This window comes from Amblyomma americanum, chromosome 9 (assembly GCF_052857255.1).
Source record: "Amblyomma americanum isolate KBUSLIRL-KWMA chromosome 9, ASM5285725v1, whole genome shotgun sequence".
Lineage (NCBI taxonomy): Eukaryota > Metazoa > Arthropoda > Arachnida > Ixodida > Ixodidae > Amblyomma > Amblyomma americanum.
Genome location: NC_135505.1, coordinates 152,100,785 through 152,117,976, shown reverse-complemented (window position 1 = coordinate 152,117,976; position 17,192 = coordinate 152,100,785). Strand labels below are relative to the sequence as shown.

The window sequence follows — 17,192 nt, the reverse complement described above, 5'->3', positions numbered from 1 at the left end:
TCGAACCTTAGATTTCGGCAAGCATTCGCACCAAAGTGTGCACTTTTATCTTGCACTCGCAGCACGCAGTCAGCATGCATTCAAGCCTCTGGTATCAGTCGAGAGCGCCATGGAAGCAGCAGTGTTGGTGGCTGTAAGCTTGCAGTGACAATCCTGTGCTCACGTCGGTTGTCATGGAGGTGGTGAAAACGGCAATAGCTTTCGCTCTGATGTACCATTTTCCATGCGACACAGCTGTGATGCGAGGAAGCCACCACAGCCGGCGCTTAATAAGCGCTTGCAGTGCTGTGCGGGGAAGCCAACCTAACTGGCGCTCGGTTTTTTGCGGCCTTCGGAATAGCCGCGAGCGCCTTTGAAACACTGCCAAACCCTGGAGCGCAGGGTAGGGAAAAATTGGAAATATATATATATATATATATATATATATATATATATATATATATATATATAATTTTCAGTTTTTTGCCTTTTGCGAATTCTCAGTCCTTCCTCAAGAATATGTAGTGCCCCACATGCTTCTCCACATTTTCACTGAGCCGAAATAACCAAGTTTTCGGTACCATGCAACGAGCGGCAGCGTTCCATTTTTTGGACCCTGTACAACCTGGATGTCAATCACTTTTCCGCTCCAAACAAAACTTATCCAGAATAACAGTAAGACTTTTCTCTAAGCTTAGCACATTTTAAAAAGCAGCCTAGAAACACAAATGCACGTGGTACTATTTATTGAACACTCGTGGCTTATATACAGTGTTGTTCTTCCCACGTCTGAGACGCATGCGAGACTGACTCTTTCATTGATAAGATACAAGCCTATTATTATGGCTCAGCTATAGGAAGAAACGTTGGAGATCTGGAAACAATGCGGAAAGCTGTTTGGGCAACATACTTTCATTTGTTGTGTATCGATAAGGACCCAAGTCATGGCTCTGCCCGACAGATGCCACCGCCACTTGGTGTGCTTATAGAAGGGCACAGTTGACAAAGTTTGTGCACAAGGAATACTTGCCCTCTTTCATGCCATGAATTGCCAATTTTACAACAACTAGCTCAGCCAGGGCTACTCAAAAAGTGCTTTCACCCGAACTGCCAATGGATCTTTCAACCCCGTCATGTGGAAGTGTGAGCCAAAAAATGTGTTGCAGAGAATAGAGACGCTCAAAATTGCAACCTTAGACGCTGTTCTAACGTTCAACGAAGGCTGCGTGGCCAGAGTTAACGTTCAGGAGGTGTTTGGAATATTGCCAGGGCACAACATTGCGATATGGTTAGGTGAGATGCACTGCCGGCAAGAGTACTTCGCCAAGAGAGATGTGGAATGGATGACAAACAAAACAAGCCAGGCAAGCAAAATGGCAAGCAAAGAAGCAACAAACTGACTGTAGTGAGGACTGTATGGCTGGGTGGGGTCTATTAAATAAATCCTTTAGTGCAACCTGTAACTGAGCAAAAATGAAAGAAACACGTTTTTCTCATTAAACCTAAATATCTCGAAATGACTTTTTTTGTTAGATTTGCCCCTTCATTATAGAAACGAGAAAAGACAGAACGCTAATTTTTATTCTGCACAAAAATAAACAGCAGAGCGAAGCTACTGAACTAGGATTATTCCGATACACTTATCTATTATTATTGTAGTTTTCAGAAACGATTATCTTGTGAAGAAGGAACAAAAAAATTGATGCTTTTGAAAAGAAATTGCAAAATTGTTTCTGATTGACGCAGAATAATAATCCTAGTTGAGTGGCATGACGACATAAGCAGGAATCAAACAAAATAAACACCAAACAGCTAAGTGCATTAGTTGCTGATAAATCGGGTCATACGTATGCCATAAAACACATGGGAGGTACAGAGCCTACCCCGTGTCCTTAGATGTCTAAATTGAGCTGCTGTTGCTGTGCGTATTTGTGACGGAATTTTATATTATGAATCTTGGCTATGGCAAACTATTTTAAGATTTTTTACTTGTTTACAAGGTTTCACTGTATCGTGCCATTAGGTGCATCTCGTAAATTTATGGTTTCCTTGATCTGTGCATTATCATTTGTGTTCCTTCTTCTCTACAGAGTGCACAAGAGCTACACATTAATAGAAAAGCCATTACAATCATGTATGCCATCTTAGCTGCTAAGGAAATCCCAGACTGGGTCAACTGCCGGGATCACGAGCCTTCCTCACCACCTGAACCTTGAAAATGCAGTCAGTTCTCGCGACTGCTTAACAAGCTCAGTGTGTTCTTTACAGCAAAAACACACAAAGCCCCCTGAGGACCGAGCGCGGAACGTGGCACAAGATCGTCGGACAATTTGTACAGAGCAAACTTTCCACCCTTGAACCATGCGACCAATTCACAGCAAAAAGGTCTCTGGATCTGACTTCTGCACTGCAATCAGGTACCCTAGAAGCAAGCTCAGCTATCTCTCTATTGACACAGAGGAGCTTTACTACTCGGTGCCCCATGGTGAGCTATTTCAGGTGGTGCGGGACCTCATCGAAGAATCCGGTGCGGTGAGGCTCCAAAACATATGCGGATGCTCCGTCGAGGGTTTTTTGGAACTTCTCAAGGCCTGCTTATCTGCTACAATGATTGATTTTTAATGGTGACATGTATGTGCTGAAGAAAGGAATTTGCATAGGTTGCAGTGTAGCGCCAATTTTAACCCACATCTATCTGGCCCGTTTTGACACCATACTAAAAGAAACATTGGACAAGAACCGTGTAACGAAGGTTTTCAGGTATGTTGACAACTTTTCGGTATTTTAAAATGTTTCACCGAATGACAATCTACAGGATGTAGCTGCCAACATCTTGGACTGTTTTAGGTCATGCTCAAATGCCTTAAGTTTCATCCATGAACTACCAGACCGCAACACCATTAGGTTTTTAGATCTCGTCCTAACCTTTCATACCAACGGGCACCTTTGTTGGACCTATGCTCCGCAAACAAAGAAGGCCTTGTTACCACACAGTTCATGCCACTGAAAGCTAACCAAGAGAAGCATAGCCAGCCTGTGTCTAAAGAACGCGTTGCAGAAAAGCTGTTATCACACCATGCAAGATACTTTTCTGCAACAAGAGCAACGTTTGAAAGAAGCAGGGTTCCCTACGCACATAATCAATGGGGTCTCCGAAAAGCTCCTGAAGACAGTTAACGTGAAACAGACGGAGCCGGCAGATAAAAAAGGAAGGGAAAAATGTGCAGGCTTGCCCTACGTGCATTCGCTTTTGCATAGCATCAAGAAAGTCGCCAATCGTCAAGGTGTTGAAGTTGTATTTTTAGCCCCACGTAAGCTATCTAGTTCGTGCAGGTGCATTGGTAAGATCAAAAATTGGCAGTGCACTGTAAATCACGAGTTTAGTACATTTCCTGTGCAATGCAAGTCGTTTATTGTTTGCATTTATCTTGCGGAAAAATATAAGTGGGCCAAACGGGGCGGCGCCTGAACGTTCGGCTACGAGAACATGAAAGGCCCGTGCCTTCTGAAGACTGGAATAATTTGCCTAAACACTGCCAGGCGCATGATTGCCATTAAGAATAAAATCTCATAGGAAACCTAAAAGAATGGTTTTGTTTAAGAACACCACAATTTTAGGTAGGGGCAAAACAAAAAGCCAAATGTTTCCACTCAACTAATGCTGTGAAACAACTCTTAGCAATTTTCCTCACATTACATCTTAAAGACTGCTGCAACAATGTAATCCATCATCTCAGATATTATGTTAACACAGTTCATTGCTTATGGTGCACCCAAGCGCACTGCCCAAGGTCTCTTGACAAGTCAGCAGATAAGGTCATCCCAAATGCTGGAATAACCCGGGTGGCCAATGGCGTTGCCATCACTCTCACTGGAAAGCTAAGGCAGTCCACCTCTTAAACCATTGAAGCCTGGAGCATAAGACAGCCCCACCACCAACTTCAGCTGCAGGATCTTCTTGTAATGCTTGAACTTGCAGTGTATATACTAGACAAGAAATATTGATATGTGTCACAGAGAGAAATTACTTTTCAGTTGGAAAGCCCATGTAGACCATCACGCTCACCGAACCTAGCTCTGTAACTTCAAGCTTATCAGATATTGCCGTAACGTGGTTCGTTATTCACATTCCTTCTTTGAGCACCAGGTGAGGCATCTTCAAACGTCGGGTTCTGGTACGTCAGGTCCGCACCGTTAGCAGGTATGGGTTCGGGGTACCCGCTGTCTTCATCACCACCAGGGGGTGGCAGTGGGGGTGGAGGAGGCAGCCCAGCCGTCGATCCATTAAAGTCCGAACCTTCTGATGGCACAGCCGGTGGAGGGGGGACGGGAAGTTCATTGTCATAGGCGCGTTGCTGGGCATCGTACACGGGCTGCCGGCCAAAGCCTGGATTACTGTACGTTTCGGAGAAGTCATCCTGGTAGCTGCCACCACCACCAGTGTTGGCTGCTTCCTGCATGTTCTGAAGCTTCCACAACTGGATGTTCTCCAGGGCGCCAACAAGCACAAGGAAGATGTCGATGATGAGAATCACAACCTGCACAGCAGTGGGAAATAGTTCATGCTTTGTAAAAAAAAACCAGCGCAAAAAACGAGAGATAAAGGAAGGAAGCGACAATCACAGCACTTAAAGCGTACCAACTAGCCTGCCTGAATTGCAATCCTAGTGGGAGGCCGAAGGAGGGGTGATGGCCGTCATCCAAGGGGGCATAGTATAGAAGCATGCTGTCATCAATGCTCAGTAAAATAACGGAGAGCTGCTGAACTGAAGCAGTGCTGTAATGCGGGCTCTGGGTAGATGGAAGAACAGCAGGTGGATAACACAGAGCAAAAAGTTCAATGTCCTATTAGTCCTGTTCATACTGAAATAATGCTTTACTTTATGAAAGGGCAAGAGAACAAGATGGAGCGCATATGACACTTAGAAGCGCTTTTAAGTGTTGCATGTGTTTCTTCCTGCTATCTTACCCTTTCGCGCAACAAACCCTGACTTCAGTATGAACCAACTAGTCTCCTATCTTAGTCCTTTCCGCCTTGCCCTAATGTTCCCAGATTACCAACAAACTGTCATTGCTTAAGATATAAACCAAACAAATTACATTTGCATCCCACCAAGAAAGCCAGCTACAAAAATGATTGACGCTTCTTGCTCACTTCTTTAACTTAAACTAGTGCAGACAACAAATTACGATGCTATGTCAAGCCTGGAGTATTGTTCTAGAAAATGCAAACATTATTGGCACTGAGTACTAGATACAGCTGAAGCATAAAAGATATTTAAAAATGACGTTAAGTTTGAAAACGTTAGCACACCTGCCATGCCAGACCTCTTTGTATCGACAGCAGCTTGACATCGATATGCAGCCTCTGAATGTGATTTTGTAAAGCGCTCCCGGAAGATAAGGAATGCTGATATCACAAAGAAAGCTGCGCGATAGTTCTTTAATTCAAGACGTTATGGAACTAGAAATCTAGATCCGACCAATCTGTGAAGACTAGCAGATGGTGGTGCCTCCTATGGGTAGCGGTGCTATTTGAAAAGCAACGGGCAGCATATCTGAACATCGCAAGCGGCGCAACAATCCACTAAACTATAAACAGGGGTTGTACCTGTTGGCTCATGCCAAGAAAATAAAAATGCCACAAGTACGCTGAATTCAATTTTCAAAATTAGGTTTTAGCTGACAAACAGTATCTTTTAACCTAGATGCCACAGCCAGCTGGCTATTAATAGGAGTTACACTTGGACAAAGGGGAAAATTAACAGCTTACCCAAGTCAAGAGCACATGATACAATGGCACTGTTGGAATAAGTAGTGCAGTTGTGCATGTTGAGGTATTACTCCGTTACTTTACATGCCTGGGCAGACCTGGAGGCTTCAGTAGTCATGCTGGCAGGCCGTTATACAGAGGGCCATAAATAAATAAGACTACACCCACGCATCGTTAGCTCAGTGTTTTCTTTAGCACTGAGCTTCTCTTTGGGTTGGTCATGCAGTCCCACCCTGGTGCCATTCAAGTCAGTTTTTTAGAAAGAAAAGCTGTAAGCTGCAGGAAAGGTAGTTTGCCGACTGAAAAAAGCCAAAGCCTTGGATTCCTGCCTGCAAGGCAGAGCCAACATTGCGACCTCTTCAGCTTGGAGACGGGCGCGAAATGTGCCAGTTCAGCAGCACACTATTTGGCGAGGACCACAGATGGACAGCAAAGGGAGGAGCATGGCCACAGCAGTGCACGTGATTTTGGCTGCACGTTGGCTCTGCCGTTCAGTTGTTACTGTTCTTTTGTTTGTGCGTTTTATGCACTAACTGTGCTACATGGCTTAATGGATTGCATGCAGTGCTTCCAAGTTAACAGCGTTATGGGGACCGCCGTGCTACTGCTCTGTTAAATTTAAAAGAAAATTCTCCGGTTGGCTACAAAAAGCTTGTTTCCAGACATTTACTAGAAGCATCCCCAGAATGCTTGGCAAACTTATTTGGGGCGACTTTATATTGCAACAAAAGGGGGCATACGACTTGGCTCCTGGCGAAGTGACAAAGGAGAGAGCAGAGCTGGGCACCCGCCCCAGTCTGAAGAATGAGGACGCACTGCGCTCTGTGCTAGTTATTAGATTCAGGCTGAGGTGGTCCAGTGAGGAGTGAGCTCTTGTCTGATGTTCGTGACTGTTCTGTATGACAGCAATCGTCCTGGTCTATTTGTAAATAAGCTGTAAATAAACTGTGCTGTACACTGCCCAAAAAAGTTGTCTAGCCCATTTCTGCAACATGTCAATGTCAAAAATAACAGCACTGATCATCACCATCAATCAAAATATAGGTAAATCCACCTCCTCGCAAATCGTTGCCTGCTAGACCTGCCATCACCCGCCGAGGGCTGTTGTTTAGCTAACTAGGCTCCTTCACTGCATGTAAGGACACTTACACAAAACCATGAGCAAGCGCAATGAAAAAGTGTCCTGCTCACGCTACCTCGATGGTTGAAGGCCAGCTCCGTCATCAACATGCAGACCACGTGAGACCCTGCCTCTCAATCCACCCAGTGCAGAAACGCAACAATGACAAGAAAACCCAGCTTTTACAAGTCAACTTTAACTTGCGTTGCTGTCTTACGGTCACATCATACAACTTCCATTCCAATTTTTGAATGCTAATGGCAACACTTTCTACAAGCACAGCTCTAAGTATGGCCATTTTTGCACTAATTACTCGGCGCCCACTAGTTGACAACTAGCAAACACCGGAGAACGTGGTTTCCACACTCCGCAGGGTACCACAGTTTTGTACGGCAATGCTTGGCACAGGTCGTGTCAACTAGCCTTAATGAAGAGCCTGCACAGTCACTGAAAAGACGTGGAATGAAATATGTGCATGGACAGTGATACAATAAAGAGCACAACTAGCTTGTATAGATTATACAGTACACACCGTATTTACACGATTTTAAGTGAACTCGAATGTACATCGATCCCTCCCCATATCGCATGTAAAAAAAAAAAGTTAAAAAAGGGCATGCCCAAGGAACATTCCAAAGTGAAAATGTATTAGTCACTGCTATTAGTCACTGAACTACTAGTCCATGCTTGAGCTATCGTCTTCACTAGTGCTGCCATTGTCATTGCCTCTGCGGTCCCAGAGCACGTCGTTCTAACATCATCATCCAGCGAAATCCCCCATTTCACAAACAACCATAGCACACCATTGTCCTACGAAATCCTGCGCTGAACAAACAACCGCCCCACGACATTGCGTGGAGCAGCTGAAAATTTTGCCTTGCTGCAGCCCTGCATTTCCCGTTCCTAAACGTCGAATTTGTGGCCCGGCGCACAGTTCATTTGTTCGGCGTAAAGATTGACAGCCATCTTGAATGAAGCTGTGAATGAGTGCCGAACGCTTACCGGCCTCGGAGCGCTAATGATAACTGATGAAGAACTACACTGAAAAATAGTGAAACGTGGCTGGCAGACAAGTCAAATGTGTCAAACAGAGCCAAAGAGAAACTATGCGATAGCGGTGTAGGCTCTTCCATCATCTACCGACACCCACCGAAGCGCTGTCATTTAGAGTGGCGGTGCCACCGCGAATGGAACAGCAGCCCTTGCATAAAGTATCAACACTCCCAAGAGCGCCAAGTGCGCACTTCCGAACAAGCAAACGTTCCGAACAAGCGCACAGGAAGCCAAATGCTACTGGGTAGAGCCGTAGAGCAAACATAAAATTGAAACCACACTGTAGCATCCCCGATATCTCATTTGTCCCGCCTTTATTTATGGTGCCACATTATGGTTTCAATTATAAGTTTACCCTCTCACTTTGGATTTACAAATTAAAAAAAAAATTGGCGGACACTTAAGCTTCTCCTTGATGAGTGGAGATGACAGCGTGTTGCTGCCAGGGAGTCCACAGAACGCCACCGCCCGTTCGGCACGATGCCTTGGCCATTGGACAAATTGCTCGGAGTCTCTAGGAGGCCTCTCAAAACAGCCCATCCACCGCCCAAAGAGATCACGATCAGGCTGTAGTGACGCTGCTCCCTGAATTGGCCATTGTGTGTCTCCATTGCGATTGTGATTTTAGAGGAAATGAAAGTGCAGTAACTGTCTCACATATCGGTGGCCGCCTCAACCACGCTGTGAGGGAAAGAGGGAAGTTCGAAATGAAAGAGAAAAGACAGAGGCCCTAATGGAGGTCTGCAGCTCCATTGGCATCACATTCATTCAGTTACAGCACACATTCTGACCTAAAAGTGCTAGGTGCTGAGTACACGTTGACAACAAAATTTGCATCCCAGCTCTATTCAGTAACGAGTGCCCAAATGGTGCGCTGTGAATTTGTGACACTGGGCAGAGCAAAGGGTCAAGTTCTATGCGTCGGCTTATTTCGCGCAGTTCAAAATGTGTGTGACAGATTCTTGCATTCCATGCATAGGTCTAGCATAAGCAGTGCTTTAGAGCATGAGTGCAATCAAGCACCTCGAAGAGAGCATGCACTCGCAGTTATTTAATGCCGCGTCTGCAGTATTTTGTTTTAGCAATGAAGATAGAATTCAAAAAGAAATCAAATCTACATGAGAGAAGCTCCCGATGAGCAGGTTTTTAAATATGGGTATTGTCCCAAGATGTAAGGCACTCGATAATCAGAAAAAACAATATAACGTGACAGACAGTTTCAATCTCTGTGCCTGAGGACTTTGTTCGTTCGTTTTCTTTGAAATCAAACTTTCTTTCGGTCGCCCCAAATCTACGAAATTGTGCACAGTTCTGCAATGTGTTACGAGCACACAGCAAAAGCAGGGGTTGACAACAGAAGTATTTTATTTATTTATTTATTTAGAACATACTGCAGGCCTACAGTAGGCCCAAGCAGGAGGGGCGAGTACATAATATATGCAAAAAGAACAGGTTTAGCAAAATTGAAAAAATGTTAAATACAAGTTGTAACACAAAATACAGCAATAAATACAAGGCTCAGGTGCAAAATACAAAAAGTGAACGAAAAAAACGGCTCTCAAATTAAATGCTGTGAAGAAAACATTGAGTCAAAAGAATCAGCTCTGGTTAAGAGATCTGGCGAACACCTGTTCCACTCCTCAATGGTGCGTGGAAAAAATGAGTATTTAAAGGCGTTAATCCTAGCACTGTAAGGGGTTAATGATTGTGTATGATGATTTCGTGTTTGGCGCGTAGTGTTAGGTTTAAGGAAGGGGTCTGCATTCATAGACAGTTTATGGTTTTTTAGTAAGAAAAGTAGTTTCAGTCTTTGAATTTTCCGGCGCAGCTGTAATGTTTCAATACCGTGAGTTTGCATGAGGGTCGTTGGTGAGTCAGTTACACGATACTTTGAAAAAATAAAATGGACGGCTTTGCGTTGAATCATTTCAAGGGCCTCGATGTTACGTTTAGTGTAGGGATCCCAGACGGTGCACGCATATTCTAGTGATGGCCTTATTATTGAAAAGTAGGTTAATTTTTTAAGTTCAGGTGGGGCAAGTTTTAGTTTATGTCTAAGAAAGCAGAGTTTACGAAAGGCTGAGGAGCATACGTTTGATACATGTTTATTCCAGCTAAGGTTTTTCATTATTGTAACTCCTAGATACTTGTACTCGCTGACTTCGGTCAGAAGGTGAGATGAAATATTGACAGGAAATGAGAAGGAAGCCTTTTTGTTAGTTATCGTAATGTATACTGTTTTCTCTAAATTTAGCTTCATGTCCCATTTATTACACCATGTATGTATGTTCTGAAGATTGGAGTTTAGTAAAACTTGATCATCTTGGTAAGTAATTTGGTGAAATAAAACACAGTCATCTGCAAATAATCTAATTTGAACAGGGGTAGTTATAACGTTAGTAATGTCATTGATATATATCAAAAAGAGGAGAGGTCTGAGGACGTTTCCCTGTGGGACGCCTGAAGTGACCGGCAGGTGGTTTGAATAGCAATCATCAATACAAACAAATTGTGTGCGGTGAGAAAGGTATGAGGAAATCCAACGAATTATGAAATTAGGAAGACCAATAAGTTCAAGTTTGTAAATTAGTTTGGCATGAGAAATAACATCAAAGGCTTTGCTGAAGTCTAAAAAAATAACATCCATTTGACCAGCGCTATTTAGTACACTTGCAAAAGTATGAATGACAGAAGTTAGCTGAGTGACAGTGGAAAAGCCTTTTCGAAACCCGTGCTGATGGGGGGTAAGTACCTTGTTATCGTTTAGAAATGTAGTTATGTAGTTAGCTATGATATGCTCAGCAAGTTTGCAACATGTGGAAGTTATTGATATGGGACGATAATTAGCAATCAAGGCAGGATCACCCTTTTTCAGCACGGGCACAATCTGCGCTTTCCTCCAGTCGGAAGGAATGTTTCCTGTTTCAAATGATTTGTGGAAAATAACAACCAGGAACTCTGTGATGGCTTCTGCATAACGGCGCAAAAAAATATTTGGTATCCCGTCAGGTCCAGCGGACGCTTCAGTTTTGAGGTTGAGTAGCATGGAGAATACGCCAGATGAAGAAACAATGTCGGGGGTCGTGTTGGGAGACATGGTACTGGGTTGAACAAATAAACCATGATGGGAAAACACACTCTGAAAATACTTTTTAATCAGAACAAAATGGCTTGATATTGATATTAGTGCATTTTCTTTCCACTTACAGAGGAATACTACTGCAAACCCACCCATGTAGGGCCACCTTCCGTTTTGGACTGGATAAATGAGAGAGAGAGAAAAAAAAACGCCTATACATTTTCTCTTAAATTCGTGCACGGGCCCCACCTTCAAAATTCACGGCCGAACTTAAAAAAGAAGTGCAGCCCTTACACGAGTTCATACAGTATGTTGCTCTGCATGAGATTCACAGGGGCTCATGAAAAGATATTCCATTGCTATGCAGGCGCGCCTGAAACGGAAATGAAACAGCAAGCCTGACCCTGACTTCAGAGCATGTTGACCACTGCCTACAGCATTAACAAACGTGAAGAATGTGCTCCACAAACCACTAAAATATACCAAACACTGGTAAACACAGGTGCAAAAGGATGTTGTTACAGCATCTCGATGGCATTCGGGTAAGTTGCAGTGCCACTGGCCAAAGTGTGAGTTCAGCAAACCAAAAGTTAACTAAAGAAGAAATAACAAACCCAGCGCACTGGCACAGCTGCGTTTGCATTACATTCAGATGTCCATATTTCTGTCAACCGTTCAAGCTCAGCTGCACTACACCACATATAATACTCTCCTGGGGATCGCTCAATCATTCTTGGAATATTTGGTACATTAGCACTGCGTGTACAAAAAGAAATTAATGTTAATTCTGAGCAGTGCTGAGTATAAGTTATAATGCAGTGGCATTAAATGTTCCCTTAGCTGTCCACACACTCAGTGTTCCATAACATTTGGTGATTAAGTATTACCGTAAAAACCCGCATATAATACGAGTCTTTTTTCTAAATTTTAGCATGTCAAATTTCCACCTCGTATTATAAGCGGATCTGAAAAATTTTCGGTCAAAATACGCAGTTCCAGCTTCGTTATTATCAAGCGTCACCACCATCACACTTCCAGCGAGAGGAGACGCTACCTAGCGGTAGCGGAGGTTGGTAGTTTCGATGGCGATGCCACTTCACTAAGCTGACCTGACATCGCGACGCCCAGGACGATCGCACCTCGCATGACATCCGGACCGCGAAATCAGCACTCGGCAGCTTTTAAAAAGAAAGTAATCGTAGCTGCCGAAAGCATCGGCACCACATCAAGCGCTGCTACATTGTCTGCATGAGGTAGGGAGAGCCTGCAGCTACTGCCGCCGGACACGGGCCTCTCCACCCATCGACGCTTGGGCCAGCATTCATGGGGAGCCCGCCGGTTTGTTATTTCAGGAAATGCGGGATATCTCATGCGCTCGACTGTACCGAAGATGCGCTTCTATGGAAAGCTATCTCTGACAAGGCCTCTTGGAAAACAGCAGACCCAGCGATGACGATCACTAAAGCTCCGACGGACACTTCCGAAGTGTGCGCGCCAGCTCGTATGCTGGAACTGGTCTGCGCATACTCGCGGCGCAAGACGCAAGTGGGTGCGAGCGCGGCGCCTCTGTACAGTAGATGCCTGCCGCGCCAGCGTACACAAATAATCGAGGGTGTTCGGCTTCCGCAACTTCCGGAATGTCTTCGAGCCGACTGCTCTTCCTTACTCGCATTATACGCGGATGAAAACTTTCTTTTCCGTTTTTGCTATAACCAAATTACACGTCGTATTATACGCACGTTTTTACAAAACACCCTTTTGCAATTTAGTTTGCTACTTATAAGGACCAACCCCACTAACTGGCTAGACTGGCAACAAAGGTTGAATTGCCCTGGCACATATTTGGGGTACATTTCGTCCAGTAGTGAGCTCCATGTAAAAAGGAAGCTAACAGAGCTGACGTGCATAAATAAATTGCCAAGTCTACTCGCGTAAGCTGCGCACCCCTAATTTATTACCTGCACTTATAACAAAATACTTTTGCTTGCACATTTACGCTCCCTGCTGCGCCAGACCTCCAGTGTCCACGCGGGTGTGCACAAGGCCAGCTTTGGAAGATCAGCGCGGCTGCATTGCCATATACAGCTACGAAAGGCACAAATGGCATGCCGCCCCACTGTCCGCCCCTCAATTATTCAAACTGTGCACCGTTGACCGGCTCATTCTCGCTGGTGGTCGCTTTCCCGGACGAACAGTTGTGAAAACAAAATGCTGACAGCAAACAGAGAAATGTCACTGCTGACAAAGCACACGGTTAGATGCTTTACCTGAATCCAGAAAGCCCATCCTTGCAGAACTTCATAGTTGCTTGGATGGTCCGTTCCCATGCTTCCAAGGATCACCACAATCACTGCAAGAACCACTGTTGAAAACAAAGGCATGTCAGTGCACCGGCACCAATTATGGGCAGAAGGCAGTCAGCCAGAGTTTATGGAGTAATAAGAGTTGGCTTAGGCCTGAAAAGTACCAAGCATCAAAGGCACATCAATGTTGTGGAAAACTACCACTGCACTCTTCATTTTCTGAAACTAGCCCCTTTACGCTGATCACTAAGACTAAAAAAAACTGCCATGTTATCCCAATATTTTAGTTAGAAAAACCTACATGTAGCACAATGCAAACTCAGCATATAAAGCATAATTTTTCAGCCAATGGTCTTTGCTTCAGCAGCAACATTTAAAATTTGTGTTTAAAAACAATATTATTCACAATGCTTTTGCACACATGAAAGTACCAAAATCTCAATTTAACACCAAGGCAAACTACTGATATGCCCAAACAAAATGTGCAGCATGGAATTCTAAATTACCTCTTTGTGGACAAATGAAATTTAGCAACTTGGTGATGCACCAAGATGGTAAAAGCATGTACAAATGCAAGATAAAGGAGTGACCATGGGAAAGTACAGTAGTTAGAAATCTTCAAGTCTGGGAAGCCTAAGCAGATGAAAATGACACTGAGTGTTCTAAAGCACTGTCTCATGGTCTCTAATTTGAATACATGCTAGGTTTAAAAGAATATATGCAGCACAAACAATATAAATTTTGAGTGAAAAGCTAGTTAGGATGTGTCTAAAGTAATATGTACACATCTATGAGTGCCAATACAGCTACAAAAAAAAAACTGGATTTTAGTGAAAATACAGATTACTCTCACAAGGCACAGAAACACCACTAAACATTTCCCCGTACACATTACAGTCTGACAAGTTTTCATTAGTAATTCACGTCCTTGTGCAATGAATTTAACAGGCTTCCACTATACAACAATTTTTACTTTGCTGAAAGCACCCAAATCCAGCTCAAAACAAAAGTTAGGACAAAGCATGTCGTCGTTAATTTGAGAGCAACAGCTGAATGCAAGAGGCTCCTCAAAAGAGAGTTGTCTATGATGAATTCATTTAATTCCTTCGTCATTCAATCATTGCTGATTTCATCTGTGCCCTTGCCGTCTTCAGTACCATTCTCAACAGAGTGAACTACCTCATGTAAGGAAAGGGCTGAGTCAGGCTGGTTGGTTTATGTTGAACAGTACGCAATAAACCATTTGGTTGTTAGCCCAGCGTATGTGTCTGTCTCCTCTTCCGTCCCATCTGTCAGCGCTGTTTCGTCACATCATATCTCTTGTAACGTGCTTTCTAAAGGAGTCACATTTTCATCAAATAACCAGCAAAGAAATCATGTGGCAAAGCTATTTTACAATTCCATGGCAGCAAATTAAAAACACCTGGGATTCGTTTCAACTATTTTACTTCCCACAGCTATTTCTGCCAGGCGACCACCTTCTGAAATCCACATATTTACACTTCTCCCCACCTTGTTTTGAAAGAAAACTGAAATTATGGGGTAACCAAAGAGGGGCAGGAGCTTTTTTGTTTTTGTATGTCTTTAAAGAACAATTTACCTCTGTTATCTGTTCAGAACATTGCCTAACAACATGCCTATGAGTGCCCCTGAATGCTTCAGAAATGTAGCGTGTGTCATAAAAGACAAATTTTGATACAAATAATTTCAGAGTGAACTTCAGTGCAGGCTTCAAAGAGGTGTGCAAGCATTATAACTCAGTGCTCTAGTGGAGAAGACCTTGTTAACGATCTACAAACTAAAGAAAACAGCCAACGAAATCATTACGGAATGATTTTTTCACGCAATTTTTGATTAAAAAAAGGCCTTAAATTCAGCAAAATCATCTTACACAAATGGCTGCGTATCCATGGAGGTAGGGGATCACTACGGCACCTCTTTCTCCTTTCACTCCCTCCCTTCCCTCAAAGTGCCACCGAGATTGCTGCACTATTTCCTTTCTTCACAAAACAAATTTCCATTTTACACAGGAAAAAGGTAAATATCTACTATGCACAACACAAGCAGTACGAGCAGACTCACATCCAATAACAGTGACAGTTGTCTTGGCCAGGCAGAGGAAGTGGACGTCGAGGCACCCATCTTGGATGCTGCGAATCGCCTGGACCGTGCGCATGAGGATGAGAGGGAATGCGCCCAGCAAGAAGAGGAGGTGGATGATGGCCAATGCACCAGCGGCCGTGCTCATTCCCGTTAGCCTCAAGTACGTGAGCGGAGACTCACAGTCTTCAAAGAAGAATGGAACATGCTCGCTGCAGACGTACCACAGCCCGAAGTGGCCGCGCTCGAGCACTGCTCCTGTGGTTTGGCGAGTTGAAAGATGGAATCAGCTTCAAGCACTGCTTGGCAGAGCTGAGAAAAAAGATTATTAAGTGTTAATTGGGCAGAGAGATACAACCTCAGATGAACACAGGCTCCGAATTTCGGCTGTGTTCTTTGTTTGCGACGATACACAAGATATTAGTCGACACGAATTCCAATAAGTAACTGAGCATGCATTTCTTCTCTCATGTTCTTTGGCTGGGTTTTGACAGCCAAAAGGTGGCTACGACATCAAAGTCTAGCGCAGGTTACGCGAGGCGTGCAAAACTCAGATATAAACGTTGCTTCTTCAATCATTGTCATCTGTACTCTTGGGGCAGAGTGGTGTAAGAGTTGCAGCAAATTAAAACAGCGAACAAGCATTTGGCTTGCTTTTATGGGATTTAATGTTCCAAAGTGACTCAAGCTATCGGGGAGCTAAGAGCATTTTATATAATTTTGTTGTTGTGCTTTAACATTTATTGCGCATCTGTTTTTCTTATTTCCCTGCTGTTAGGTTTATTACTCTGTTCTTTTTTCATGTGTTCATGCAATTTTGCTATGTACTACATTTTTATTTTCATATTATTCGGCCTATTCTGTTAGAAAGTGTTCAAAATGTGATGCCCCCCTTACACAATGCCCTACGGGCCTGTAAGGTATTTCAAATGTAAATAAATAAATAAACAATTCCGACCACCAGGGATTCTTTAACTTTCACTGTCATTGCACAGTACATAGGCGTTTAGCGTTTCGCCTGCATCAAAATGCGACTGCCACGGACCGGATCGAAACTGGATCCTTTGGGTCAGCAGCCGAGCATCGTAGCCACTGAGCCACAACGGCGGCTTTGCACAGCAGTTTTATTGCCTCGTGCGACTTGTACTTTGTCATCATGGCCATGATTAGGCTGTTGGAAGTGAAACCAAAGCAGCATCAAGGAAGAAATTCAGTCATAAATTATTTACTGGGGCTAGCTCCATACAACGATCATGTTTACTAATATGTTACGCATCATTACAGAGAAGAAAACATGCAACAGAAGATTTTGGTGCCTACATACTCTTTTAAATATGTGAATATAGTTATGTGTTGCATAGCACTTTGGTTCACAGTGCTCATCTCAAACATGCAGAATCTGGCCATAGCTATGGTATATGAAATCTTCAATCTCAACACAGCAGCTAAATGGCTTTAGGGGAGTAGCTGAGATCTGCTGCTTTCATTGCTAATGCTGGCCAGCAGTCCTTTGTGACAGCCATGAGGTCATTATTCGCTCCACCAAAGAGTTTGCCGGAGCAAAAAAGACAAATATAAAGTTACAGTCCTTAATTCTATTCCCATCCTAATCGCAACTTCACTATAGGGTGCTTCAGGAAAGACTTCAAGCAATTTTCAAAAACAGGAAATTTGGGTTAAAAATATGGCTTTTTCGGCATGGTACTGCCAGGGCAAGCGAACACCAGAAAACCGGTGAATCATCATAACTACTAGTACGCTGGTGAACTAATTTCCAATAAGTAA

The 17,192-nt window shown here is 43.7% G+C and overlaps 1 protein-coding gene across 4 annotated transcripts in view; it reads right to left on the bottom strand.

Moving 5' to 3' along the window:
- Positions 1–436: 436 nt before the first annotated feature.
- The window catches only part of LOC144104896 (uncharacterized), a 29,139-nt gene continuing 12,383 nt past the window's right edge, over positions 437–17,192 (bottom strand). For all 4 annotated transcript variants that reach the window (XM_077638130.1, XM_077638132.1, XM_077638129.1 and 1 more), the window contains exons 4-6: positions 15,390–15,665; positions 13,272–13,366; positions 437–4,517 (exon numbers count right to left, since the gene is read on the bottom strand). In XM_077638130.1, coding sequence (XP_077494256.1) covers positions 4,074–4,517; positions 13,272–13,366; positions 15,390–15,665 — 815 coding nt within the window. In that variant the 3' untranslated portion in view covers positions 437–4,073. The remainder of the gene's footprint in view (positions 4,518–13,271; positions 13,367–15,389; positions 15,666–17,192) is intronic.